General features: G+C 38.2%; 1 protein-coding gene across 2 annotated transcripts; it reads left to right on the top strand.

The window, feature by feature from the left end:
• The first annotated feature begins 2,671 nt into the window (after positions 1-2,671).
• LOC101791902 (natural killer cells antigen CD94-like) lies at positions 2,672-10,831 on the top strand. Of its 2 annotated transcripts, none has more exons than XM_005012681.6 (6): positions 2,672-2,886; positions 3,649-3,738; positions 4,895-4,990; positions 5,318-5,403; positions 5,950-6,062; positions 7,250-10,831. In XM_005012681.6, the coding sequence occupies exons 1-6, from the start codon at positions 2,778-2,780 to the stop codon at positions 7,371-7,373; spliced, it is 618 nt and encodes a 205-aa protein (XP_005012738.1). In that variant the 5' UTR covers positions 2,672-2,777; the 3' UTR covers positions 7,374-10,831. The 2 variants fall into 2 exon arrangements, with proteins under 2 accessions (XP_005012738.1, XP_012948581.1); XM_013093127.5 differs by having other exon boundaries at positions 2,674-2,886; positions 5,249-5,403.
• The last annotated feature ends 2,318 nt before the right edge of the window (positions 10,832-13,149 follow it).

Genomic DNA, 13,149 nt, shown 5'->3' with positions numbered 1-13,149 from the left:
AGAAACCTCCTGGACTGCTTCCTCTGTGCAGTATTATACTTCCAGCATATGTCAGAGAAGTTGAAGTCTCCCATGAGAATGAGTGCTGGCAATCATGCAACTTCTGTGAGCTGCTCATAGAATGCCTCATCCATCTCTTCATCCTGCTTAGGCAGTCTATAACAGACCCCCAACAAGATGTCACCCCTACAGGCCTTCCCCCAGTCCTTATCCATAGACACTCAACTTTATCATTTCCAACCCCAAGCTCTTCAATGTCAAAACACTCTTTAATATAAAGAGCCACACCACCACCCTTCCTTCCTTGTCCATCCCTTCTGAAGAGCTTGTAGCTGCCCATCACAGTACTCCAATCATGGGACTCACCCTACCACGTTTCAGTTATGGCAGCTAGGTCAGTCAGCCTGCCGCACAGTCGCTTCCAGCTCCTCCTGTTTGTTGCCCATGCTGTGTGCACTGGTGTAGATGCATTTCAGATGAGACATCTCCCTCATCCCCAGCTTCAGCATCATTCCCCTAGGCTCTTCTCTGGTGAGTCCTGTTTTATCCCTTCCCCCCATCACAGCTAGCTTAAAGCTCTCCCGACGAGTCCTGCTAGCTCCTGCGCTAGGAACCATTTCCCCCTTTGAGACATGTGAGTTCCATCCATCGACAACAGGCCAGGGGTTGAGTGAACTGCCCCATGGTCAAAGAACCCAAAGTTCCTGTCTCAACACCAGCCTCTCAGCCAATTATTCATTACCTGTGTTCTCCTAGCCCACCCCATGTCCTTCCTTGAGCAACTTTACCACTGCTAGAAGCTGGCAAAGCTTTGAATAGGAAGTTGAACCAGTTGACTTGCAGAGGCTCCTCCCAAAGGTATTTAAGACAAAAGTCTTAAGACACCAGCGTTTTGCCATGCATCTCTTTTTGGGGGTACCAGACTCCTTGACACAGATTTCAGTCCTGGTTCATGCATCTGTAGTGATGGGTTTAAAGTTGCAACATCTCACTGTCACCCTACAGATTCCTGTTACTTGAACCCTGCTTGGTCTCTCTCACAGTATCTTCTTTCCTTAAAAGTCCTTCACTCTGCTCCTGCCTTTACTCGGTCAGGACTTGCAATTGCTTTGTGTTATATTAAATAAATATGCACTCATCTGAGATACCTGAGGCAGCAGGTAAGGTGCAATTTCACCAACCATTCAGAACCTTCTTACTTGGCTTTCATGGCTTTAATACATCCTATGTTCTGCTGGCAGGGGAACTTCCAGAGAAGAAAGGGGAGAGCACGCAGCACTGTGCAGTACGCCAGCAAACAGTAAGCTACAGCTTTGCAAAAAGAAGAATGGGCTCCTACTGTAGTTGGATGATGTAGAGAAGTTGAGATATAAAGTAGTGTCCAGTCTCTTTTGTTTCTCACTTTTTAAAATTTTCTAAGTTATAAGAAAGAGGGACAGATTATGCTATTTCAAGTGATCTACTGTTGCTTCCTTGGTCGTTATAAGCTAAAAGCTGTAGTCAATCTTCCCTTCATACTTATAGATCACAGTCATGAAAAGGTTTAGCTTGGAAGGGAGTTCTGAAGTGAATCTGTTCTAAACTCTTGCTCAGCAGAGCTACTTTCAAAACTAGATCAGATTGCTCCAGCCTCTGTCCAGTCAAGCTCAGAAAATCTCCAAGGACAAAGCTGCCACACCCTTTCCAAGCACTTGTTCCAATATTTGACCACCTCAATGTGATTTGTTTTTCCTCTTGTCAGATCAGAATTCCCCTTCATATAATATACTCCCATTGCTTCTTGTCTTCCATTGTATATTTCTGAGTTTGGCTTTATCTCCTTTATACTCCCCTTTATGCAGTGACTCCAATTAGTTTGTCAGTATCTTTCTTTTCTCCAGGCTGAACAAATCCCTGTAAATCATGTGCTCTGTTTCCTAATTATCTTTGTGGGTACCCCCTTGACCAGTTTTAGTATTTTTGAGGTTTAGAGGGTTTTGGTTTGGTTTGTGTTTTGTTTGTTTGTTTGTTTGTTTGTAATTATATTTTTTTCTTACTGGGGTGCCTGAAGCTGGACGTAGCACTCTAGCTGTATATGCACAACTGCTGAAGAGAATTATCACTTCCTTTGCTCTGCTAGCTATGCTCTTGCTAATTTTGTCTGATCTGTGGTTAGCCTTTGCCACAAAGGCTTGTTTGTTAAGTGCTCTCTGTGTCTTCTTTTTCCACATTGTGATTTCCCAATTGTCCCTCTGAGAAGATGACATTAGATTCTGGACAGTGTTTCCTGTGTGATTACACAGTTTCAGCTACTATTTACAGCTGTGACTTTTGATCTGAATTGAAGACAAACACCTGGATTTTTAGCCCTTAACAATGAGTAATGAAAAAGGCACAGAACTGAAATCAGCCTGCCTCTGAAATGAATTGAAGGTGCTTTTTCTGTTTCAAAATTCTGTTTCAAAAAAGTTCAAAGGAGATGGAAGTCATGGAAAGGCTCAATAGAAAAGAGTGATACTATGTAGCCATAAAATGACTGGGATTCATGTCATTTCTATGTGTCTGTAGACCTGGGGAGGCAGAATCTAGCTGAGACGTGCTGAGCAGAAAGAGAGGATTCCTTCTCCTGAGAGAGGAAAAGGAGGAGTCACACATAGTACTTGAATATGAATAATTTGACTCAGGAAATTTGAAGTGTGACTCATTCTCCTCTCTCTTCCTTCTTTCTGCTTTTCTCTTTGCTTCTCCTTCACAAAACATATGGTCTGTCTTTTAAGAGGATCATTATTGAACCACAAATGAGTTTTCAGATACTGAATATGAACACAGAAGAGGATGGATACTCTAATTTAAATCACCTGCCACAGCATCCATCCAGACACTATATGTCTGTGAACGTCAACCAAGGTATGACTGACACCTGTTCTTGAACTTTCTATGCTATAGTGGACAACCAGAATGATCTCTCTTGTCCAGATAAGCAAATGAGAAAAATATGTATTTATAGGCTTAATGTTTATTTCTGTGCACTATTTATATGGTTTTGTCTGATAAAAACAAGTGTGCATGGATGTGAAAATACATAGAAAGAAACTACTGCTGTTACTTGCCCTAAATTTCTGTAGAAAAAGACAGATGGCTTTGGTTCAAACTCTGGAATATAGGAATCAGTGCTAATGTGTGATTAGTTTTATTTATTGTTTTATATTGTGCTATTTATATTGTGTTTATATCTCAGTGTGTACACTGAGAGTAGAAAGGATTTGTGAAAAGTGGAAGATGATATAGATATATTTCCTTACTCTATTCTGGCACAGAAGAATAATAAAGTATTGCCAGGGAGAGCAGGAACATCACCGAATTCTAAGCCATAGGATCACTACCAGGTTTCATAGTCTCATCATTTTCTAAAGGCAAGGAATCCCCTACCTGTTCTGTTTAAACTATATACTTCCAGTGACTCATTTCAAACAGACTCCTTTAACAGATGCACTGCAGAGAGCTTAATGTCCTTCACAATTTTCATTTGAGTTGATCCTTAAAATATAATGTATCCAAGAAGGGAAAATACTTTGAAAGCCAACTAATGGCTTTTCCTGGAAGGGGGGAGCATTGTCAGGGTTACTGAACAGAGTGCTGGATGTCACGTAAATTTTTGGTTTCTCCCAGGGCGATCTCTTCCCTTTGCTGTATGGTTGCCAGCTATCTTCATTTTGTCTGTACTGTGCCTGGCCCTCATCATAGGAATGATAGTCCTAGGTAAGCGCTGAAACCTACTGTATTCCTTTATTCATATTAACACCTTGGGAATAACTGCACTGAAGAAAAGTGGCAGACTGACTGCAACAAAGGAGTCATAGTTCAGCCTCCTCACATATACTGTTCTTCCCCATCTTCCTATTTGCCTGAAATAAACACCACAGCTTGGTGCATAAGTCTTTGAGGAAGTATTTTTAAAGGCATTTCTGGACCTGTGCCCAGAGCAAGGATACAGAAATCAAGGCTGTGTATTTTTGAAAGAATGGGAGAAATGGATTCTACCCTCATCCATCTATCACTCTTTTATTTGCTAATTAGAATTCAGTTATGAAATTCTAATATTGACTTTTATAAATCAGTTTGATGTTTCTGTTTTCCTCTTCTCTTGTTGTTCAAGCCTCTTTACTCTACTGGAACAGCAGTTCTTTTCTCCTTGCTTGGAGACCTTTTGTGTTGGAAGACTACTATCTTAAATCAGTTCACATAAGTATGTTAAAAAAGGGACATACTTCTAGCACTCAGATTCATGAGGAAACCTCACTGTCTGTCTGTTTTACTCTGTCATTCGAGCTTACCTGAGATGTGCAAAAGAATTGAAGACCTTCATGTTTTATATTAGCTTTTATCATGTGACATCACTGTGCCTAACTTGTTATTGCAGAACCTGGACATTGTCATTCTAACTCATTACTGCCAAAAGCTAATATCTAAGTACTCCTGATATATATATAAGTATATATATATAAGCCTGCCTTTCTCAGAAAAGTTTAACCAAGATTTAAAGGTGGGGTTTTTTTAGGAGTTTTAGGATGTTGTTTTTTTTAAAGTCTCAAAAGTCTTCCTTTAAGATCAGCATGATTAGTTCAAGATGCTCCTTGCTAAGTATATTTTTTGCATTGTTTTAGTTTTTTATTGGGTTGTTGAGTGACTTGTAATGGAACTGTGATTAAAATACACTTAAAACTTGGGAATCTCTTTATCCATTGTTTTCACATCTGCTAGTTTCCTCACCATATGTGACACTGTAGCATCAGATTTGTATGTGAACACACAGCTGCAAAAAGTAAATTTGCAAAATATGATGAAGCACGTATATCATGCAATATCATCACAACTTTTTTTTTGTCTCACTGGAGAATTTCTTTATAAACTTCAGGTCTCAGAGGTTCTCAGGCACCTGTGCAACATAATGAAAACTTGCGAGGATTAAAAGAGAGCTTATGCTCAATGGGTGACACAAACATTAAGAACAGTAAGTAGAACTACCATTCACACAGCCTGAAGTGTGTGTTAAGTCTTATATAGTTAAATAAGGGTGTTATATATTATAGGAAATTAAATTATGAACTAAAAAAAATAAAAAATAATAAAAAATGAGTATAGATATAACCATAAAGTGCCATATGCATTTCAGCTCTACATATCTTTGACTTTCCAGGCCTATGAGTGTACATTTCTCTACTCTTCATTTGGTTATTTATAAGGGACTGATGGTTTCTTACTGTTCTAGGCCCAGCATGTTCACTGTGCCCTGTAAACTGGAAATGGATTGGAGGTGACACCTGTTTCTATATTTCAGAAAAGGAGGCAACATGGCTAGAAAGTAAAGACTTTTGCTTTTCTCAGAATTCCACCCTTCTTACACTGAAAAGGAAAAGCAAGTTGGTACGATTCCTATCATACTGGTATTTCTTTGCAATGGTATCAACTATTGAAAACTCTTCACCAGTCAGCAAATACCTCCTAAAAATATACATTAATAGACATACTGTCCCCAGGGTCTGAGGCAATGTGGACTGAAGAGCATTTAATCATAAAAGTATACTGATGAGGAAGCTAGTAACATGGGATGTTATTCAGACAGTTATTGGATGCAAGCGTCCTGAATCCTGAGAAAGTTAGAAGTGATGATTTTCAATTCAGAAAATCTCTTTGAATACTCTAATAGAGTTCTAGAGAGAATTGTTGCCATGGTCTTATATTTTGTAAAGATGTCAGACACAAAATATTCCTGTTTGCATGTCAAATAAAGACACTGTCTCCTGGAAACTATGTTACTAAGTTTTGATGACGAGTTCAGAATTTCATTGTCAAATTACTTAACTCTTTTGGTTCTTTCTTTGATTACCTCTTCTCAGCAGAAGCTATTTAGATTTAAGCCAAAACACATCCACAAACAAGTTGGTGATAAAGGTTTTGCATTTTTCATAGATCAGAATGTCTCATATATTACAAAAACAATCATACTGGATTGGATTATCCTATAGAGTTGAAGGCTGGTCTTGGACGGATGATACAAAACTTTCTACACAGAGGATGGACTGGTAGGTTTGCTGAACTTAGATGTTTGGTAGTTTTTAATCTCTTCTTGCACAATATCATCCCTGTGCGTTTAGGGAGGAGGGAAAAATAAATAAATCCTATTAATGGCAAAGAATTAGAATACTATTATAGGTTTGGAATCCCTGAAAAAGATAGTTTTAGAAAACTAAAAGTGAAAGCAAGAGAAAGAAACAACGAACCAGTGCAATCAGTGACTGCTCTCCCTATTTAAACCCATTCTCTTTATGAAACATCCCATGAGCTCTAAAGCAAGTAACCCACACTTCTTTCAAGACAGACTGCCTCATGCACAACCTTCCTGAACAAGCCTTTTCTACTCAGCCACAGTTATCCCAAATTCACTCCTCTCTTTCATCAACATTTCAAACCCTTAATACACAAAAATGGTCAATGTGATAAGCAGCCATTTACTTTTTCTGTAAATTATTATCAGCTTATTCAGCCTCTTTCTCCTTTATTTAAACTGTGGGGAAAATGAATTACTATTCTGTTCTACATGAAATGACCACTGTATGCAGTAATATGAGAGTCCTCATCAAAATGGAGAGCTGTCACAGGCAGGACCAACATTTTCTGACTGAAAATTCTACAGTGCCTCCTGAGAAATATGTGCTCATTTTGTCTTGCAAACTCTTGTAATTCCTGTGGCTAGTAGACATCAGGCTGAATGATCTGGCTTCTGTTTGGGCAGACCACTGTCATTCAGTTTTCAGACTCAAATTACTACTGTATAAATCAGGAGGGTCAGTAATGACTGGTGAGGAATTAGTATTATTTTTTGTTTTGAGTATGCTCTTTTCTTTTCTTTTCTTTTCTTTTCTTTTCTTTTCTTTTCTTTTCTTTTCTTTTCTTTTCTTTTCTTTTCTTTTCTTTTCTTTTCTTTTCTTTTTCTGTTACATTACAAATATGTTTTAATTGCATTAAAAATAATTTTAATTAATTAATTTTTAATTAATTTTTAATCTTTAATATATTTTTTTTACATCTTTACATTGAAGGAAGGTGGGAGACTGCCTTGACTTGAACAATGTCATGTTCTTCAACATTTTGTAGAAGAACTTGCATGACTGTGCAAATTTTGCAATAATGTATGATCATCCAAAAGCTTTGTACAAAACATGTATGTGTGAGTTTTTAACAATATGTTGTTTTTTTTTCCATTTCCTAGGATTGATTTGTCCAACGAGGAAAACTGTGCGTACCTATACTATCATAAATTAGAAGTTCACAGTGAGGATTGTTATGAGAAATATCCTTGGATCTGTGAAAAGGCGGCAGTCCAGTTGATCTAAAAATATTCTTCTGATCAGCAGAAGGAGAACTGGAAGCATATGAAGAAATAGATTGTCATTTTCAGATTTTTCAAAAAGATGATGTAAAATAATGTTTAATAGAAATTCAAAGCAGAGTCTAACTTTCACATACACTAAAATGTAACAGAAAGGAAGCCTTTCCAGATAAATAGAATCAGCAATAAGAAATATTTATGAATCAGAGACAGGATATTAGCCTCCTCTGTCTATCTCAGAAACCTGAACTGTAGCAAAGTTGTTAATCTCAAGCATGTCAGCATAGCCAAAGAGCTCAGAAGCATAAAGGTTGGTGGGGCTACTTCTTGTCATTGGTTAGAATTTCTTATATATCCATTTCTACCAGGGCTCTCCTTTTAGCCCATTTGACTACTCAGATGATGAGTCTTCTCTCACTTCTATTTACAAAGATACATTCACCTCCAGAAACTCTTAATTATTTACAGTTTACTCTTCAATGCACCAACTTTCAGTTATTCTAAATTACTCTAAAACCCCAAAGCAAACACTTCTCTCCTTTACTACTCAAATATGTGTGGGTTCTTTGTTTGCTGCTTAGCAGCAAAACACCAGTTAGCACCCTCATCCTCCTCTTGGCTGGGGAATATGAATTTTAAGTATGTTGATATTTTAGATCCAAGTAATGATGCTTTTCCTCTACATGCAATAATGTGATCTTCCAAGGTGGCCCAGAAGTGTTAATAAAGTGTTATTAACACAAATAAGTGTTAATAAACAGTATGTGGTTATCATAATTGCCATAGCTGTTATGCAGGGAGAATGGAAATACTGATTGGATATTTCCAAGATTGCCAACCTAAGACCATTGGTCTTCAACTAAGAGGGAAGATCTCCATCTCTTTACCTAACACATAGGGCCGTAGAGGGAAGAGGGATCCAAAATACCTAGTTGATATTCAGCTATCACCTCCTCCAAACTCAAGAGAGGTCTGTCCCAATGAGCAGAAATTCAGGCAAAAATGCCAAAAGACATTTGATGAACTAGAGGTTCCTGGCCAAATTCAATCACAAAAAGAAAGCATAGAGGGGGTAAATACATGGATGTGTAACCTGGGAGTAATATAGAGACAGGGATGATGTTAGGAAAGCCAGAGCCCATTTGGAACTCACTCGGGCCAGTGATGTCAAAGACAACAGGAAGGGCTTCTGGGTGACAAAATGAAGATGGAAAAATATGGACCCACTGCTGAAGGAGATGGTGGACTTGATTATATAGGAGGTGAAAACAGCTGAGGTACTGGGTGCCTTCTTTGCTTCAGTCTTTACGAGCAAAATTGGCCTTGATGCATACCAGGCCCCAGAATGTAAAGGAAAAGTTTGGAGCAAGGAAGAAGTTCTGGTCTGGGAACGCAAGCAAACTGTACATACATAAATCCATTAGCTCTGATGGGATGCACCCATGAGTGCTGTGGGAGCCAGAAGATGTCACCGTTGCAAGGTCACCTTCAAAAACCTTTTAAAGATCATGGTTACTGAGAGAGTGCCTGAGGACTGGAGGAAAGCAAATATCACTCCTTCACTCCTATCTTCAAGAAAGTCAGGAAAGAAGACCCAGGGCCAGGCAGACTCACCTCAGTCCCTGGGAAAGTGATGGAGCACATAATCCCGGAAACCATTTCCAAGCACAGGAAGGGCAAGAATGTGATCAGGAGTACTCAGAATGCGTTTACCAAGGGGAAGTCACATTTGAACAACCTCATAAGCTTCTACAATTAAATCACTGGCTGGTAGATGAGGAGAGAGCAGAGAACATTGTCTACCTGGACTTCGGTAAGGGTTTCAACACTGTCTCCCATAAGATCCTCATAAAGAAACTATGTATGGGATGGATGAGCATACTGGGGGATGGATTTAAAACTGGCTAAACAGCCAGCCCAAGAAGATAGTGATCAGTGTTTTAAAGTCTAGTCAGAGACCACTAACTAGAAGTGTATGTCAGTGGTAAATATTGATTCCAGTCCTGTTTAATCTCTTTATTAATGATCTGGATGATGGAGCAGAGTGTACCCTCTGCGTGTCTGAAGGTGATACAAAACTGGAAGGAGAGGTGACCATATGGTTGTGCTGACAGTCAGAGGGACCTCAACAAGCTGGAGAGAGGGACTGACCTCATGAAGCTCAAAAGAGAGATGCAAAGTCTTGCACCTGGGGAGAAACAACCAACCCCATGCACCAACATATCCTGGGGGCAAAACAGCTGGAAAGAAGCTAGGCAGAAAAGGTCATGGGGTCCTGATGGACACCAATTTGAACATGAGCTGGAAACGTGCCCCTGCCACAGAGAAGACTGTTAGTATTATGGGCTACATTAGACAAAGTATTGTCAGCAATTTGAGGAAGGTAATCCTTCCCCTCTCCTCAGCATTGATGAGGCCACATCTGGAGTACTGTGTGCATTCCTAGGCTCCTCAGTACAGGAGACACATAGACATACTGGAGAGGGTCACAGAGATAATGAAGGGAGAGAGTTGGGACTCTTCAGCATGGAGAATAGAAGGCCTAGGAGAATCTTATCGATGTATATAAATACCTGGAAAGAAGCTGAAAAGAAGACAGAGCTACACTCTCTTCAGTTGTGCCTAGTGCCAGGACAAGAGGCAATGGGCACAAACTGAAACACAAGATGTTCCCTCTCAACATCAGGAAGCCCTTCTTTACTATGTAGGTGACTAAGCACTTGTGCAGTTTGCACAGAGAGGTTGTGGAGTCAGGCCCTTTGAAGATATCCAAAAGCCATCTGGACATGGTTCTGGGCAATCGTCTCTAGGTATCTCAACTTGAGCAGATGGGATGGACCAGATGGCCTCCAGAGGTTCTTTCCAACATAAATCATCCATTGATTCTGTAATTCTATGGTTGATTTAAGAGTTTAAATTTTATATCAATTTAATAGAGCTTGTTACTTTTGAGTAGGAACGTTGATTAGAGAACTTCCTTTGGTTTTGTTCTAAGTTTGAAAGTGTCTGAGATTTTTTCTTCATGTTGGAAAACAGATTTGAGCAGAAAAATTTTGAAAATATATTTTGCTGTATTTCTATGTCACAGTCTACTAGAAATTTGATTTGTCTCCAGTGTATATAGGGATGCAGTTTGAACCACCACTTTTAACAATGACACTTCCTGGTCTATGAATGTGTGATAACATTGGTGGTAGGGGAGATGGTTGGACCAGATGATCTTGGAGGTCTTTTCCAACCTTCATGATTCTATGATTCTATGATATTCATGACACAATCATACAGAAGAAACTTCTCTCTTTCCCTGGGTTGCAATATTGTACTTCAAAATACAGATTTTATGAAATGCATAAGATTTTTGCCTTCATAGCATAGGCAAGTTGATATTAATTATCTATTTCCTTTCTGCTACAAAATACCGGTTTTCATGTATACTGTTCCCATTAAATATTTGCACCATAATTTGTGCTGTGTCCAGTATTCAACTTTATTTGACACTATAAACAGCAGCAAATATGATTGCTGCATGGTCATTTCAGCATCCATCTCCAAGAAAGGTCCTACCCACAAAGGTCACCTATGAACCTTGAGCATTTCAATGTGGTCTAATTGTGTGTTCCAATTCCACATTTCAGTTGAGTCTGTTTGTTTGGTGTTTACACAGGAAAAAGTCCAATATATCAAGAAAATGATAGAAAGAAAATACAGGAAATACTGAATAGGGAGGAAATACTGACTCTTTTGTTAATAGTTTAATCAGATTCAGGAGGTCTTTCTCTGTGAAAGAATATTTTGCAACTCTTTGTTTGAAATCAGAACAAAAGGGTGGCCTTTCTAAAGATAGAGTGCACATTTCTTTCTTCTCAAATTTCTGCTGTATTTTTAGAGTGGTGAGGAGTAGAGTGGGTACATAAGTTTTCAGGATAACAAGGAGATGTGTGATTGTGATCCACTGACTCCAAATTTCCCCCAAAGAAATATGCATCTGTATTTACTCATTCTTTTGTCGTTCTTCTGCAATTCAACAGTTCATGGAGGGAAGTTACCAAGGGGGAATCAGTACAACTGAGAACAATACAGAGATCAAATATTAGGGATTTTGTATTCTCTTCTTGTGGCCAGATAAAACTCTTATATTGACTTTTTATCATTGTAAGCCAGTGACTTAAACAGTGACATCTGGTTTATACTGAGTGAGGGCAAATCAAAACCACATTTACTAAGATATGGTTGAAAAGTGATAGGCTAGAACTGTTGCTTCTTTGACTGCAAGAAAGGTTGACTGAATCACAGCAGCCAACATTTAGCACAACAAAACTGAGTGTACTGCTTCACTTGTACCACTATTTCTGCAGCTTAAAATTAAATCACAGTTTCACCCAATCGTATCAAAAGAAGTTTGTGCAGTTAAGCTGATTTGTGCTCACTGACTAATGGACAATGAACTGCGGAACAGGAAATGAATGTCTATGTTAGTTTGCACAAGAGTTTGTGACCAACAGTCAGTGTAGTCAAAGATGCTGATTCTTTTACAAGAGATCATGTTTGTCCTTCTACTCAGTAAAACACTTGTTAAATGTGAATATTTAAAAAGACATCTGTTTTGGTTGGTTGGTTGGTTGTTGTGTGGTTTTTTTTGTTACTTGATGAACCATTGAAGTCAAAATTCTCTATCACACTCTCTTCTGTCTAGACACTTCAATTCTGAACTGGCTATAGTACTCATTTCAGTGATTTCAAGGATAATCTGTTCTTTATCTGGTGATTAATATTAATAGTGGTAGACTCTTTCTGCTTCTTAAAGAAGACTGCAAACAAGTATGGTGAAGATATGATATTTCAAATCCATGACAAAGCTTTGCTCACCACTGCACAGTCAGGTGCAGTTAAATGTGAAATACAAAGGCCTCTGTATATTGCTCAGAAATACTTTTTGGGATGCATCAATAACCTCTATAAAAAGCTTTGCTTTGACATAAGACTTTGTTAACCTTTATAGATAAAACAAGTGGGTAATTTGTGGGTTAACCTTATATTTACAAATCATTATAAATTTAGTGGTTTGGCTATGACTGCAGGGAATTTGGTTTGTCTTTGTGTTTACTTCACAATGACAAGACACAAACCCAATTCTTTTGCCGTGTAAATGAAAATGCCAATATCTGTAGGGTAATTGGTTGAATAATTATATTGAGTCCGGATTGATTAACAATTAATTGGAGATGTTCAGATACAGTTCTGCAAGAAATTAACAGTATAACAAAAAATAAATTATCACCAGAAAAATGTATATATATATATAATATTCAGGAAATTCCAGAGAATTATAACAGTTCTGAGGTTGCAATTGCAAGATGCTTAAAATAATTTTCATCCAAATAAAAGTTTATTTGCAGCAGCAAATTCAGAACATTTAGACATGACATCTAAAAATTAGCACACTTGTAAATCTACTTTAAAACCCAAATTGTACAAGCACGCAATACTTGCAAGTTCCCTATAATGAAGACGTGGGGGAAACAAGGTGTGATATATTCAGAAATTCATTTTTAACAAGCTAATCACAGCATGGAAAATAGATCTAAAATGCTTGTCCTCAAAATCATGAAAGCAGTTCTGTTTCTCTCAGTAAGACATGAAAAAAACAGGTCAGTTACAAGTATATGGGTTTCAGACCTGGATAGATGATTAAGTCAGCACTTAATTGTGTACTTCTATCCTTGTTTATTTGTTCTTACAGCAGTCTTTAGAAGAGTTGATTGAGAATCATTTTCCATGTA

Source organism: Anas platyrhynchos, chromosome 1 (genome assembly GCF_047663525.1).
Source record: "Anas platyrhynchos isolate ZD024472 breed Pekin duck chromosome 1, IASCAAS_PekinDuck_T2T, whole genome shotgun sequence".
In the NCBI taxonomy this organism is placed as follows: domain Eukaryota; kingdom Metazoa; phylum Chordata; class Aves; order Anseriformes; family Anatidae; genus Anas; species Anas platyrhynchos.
This window is presented reverse-complemented; position numbering and strand designations above follow the sequence as displayed.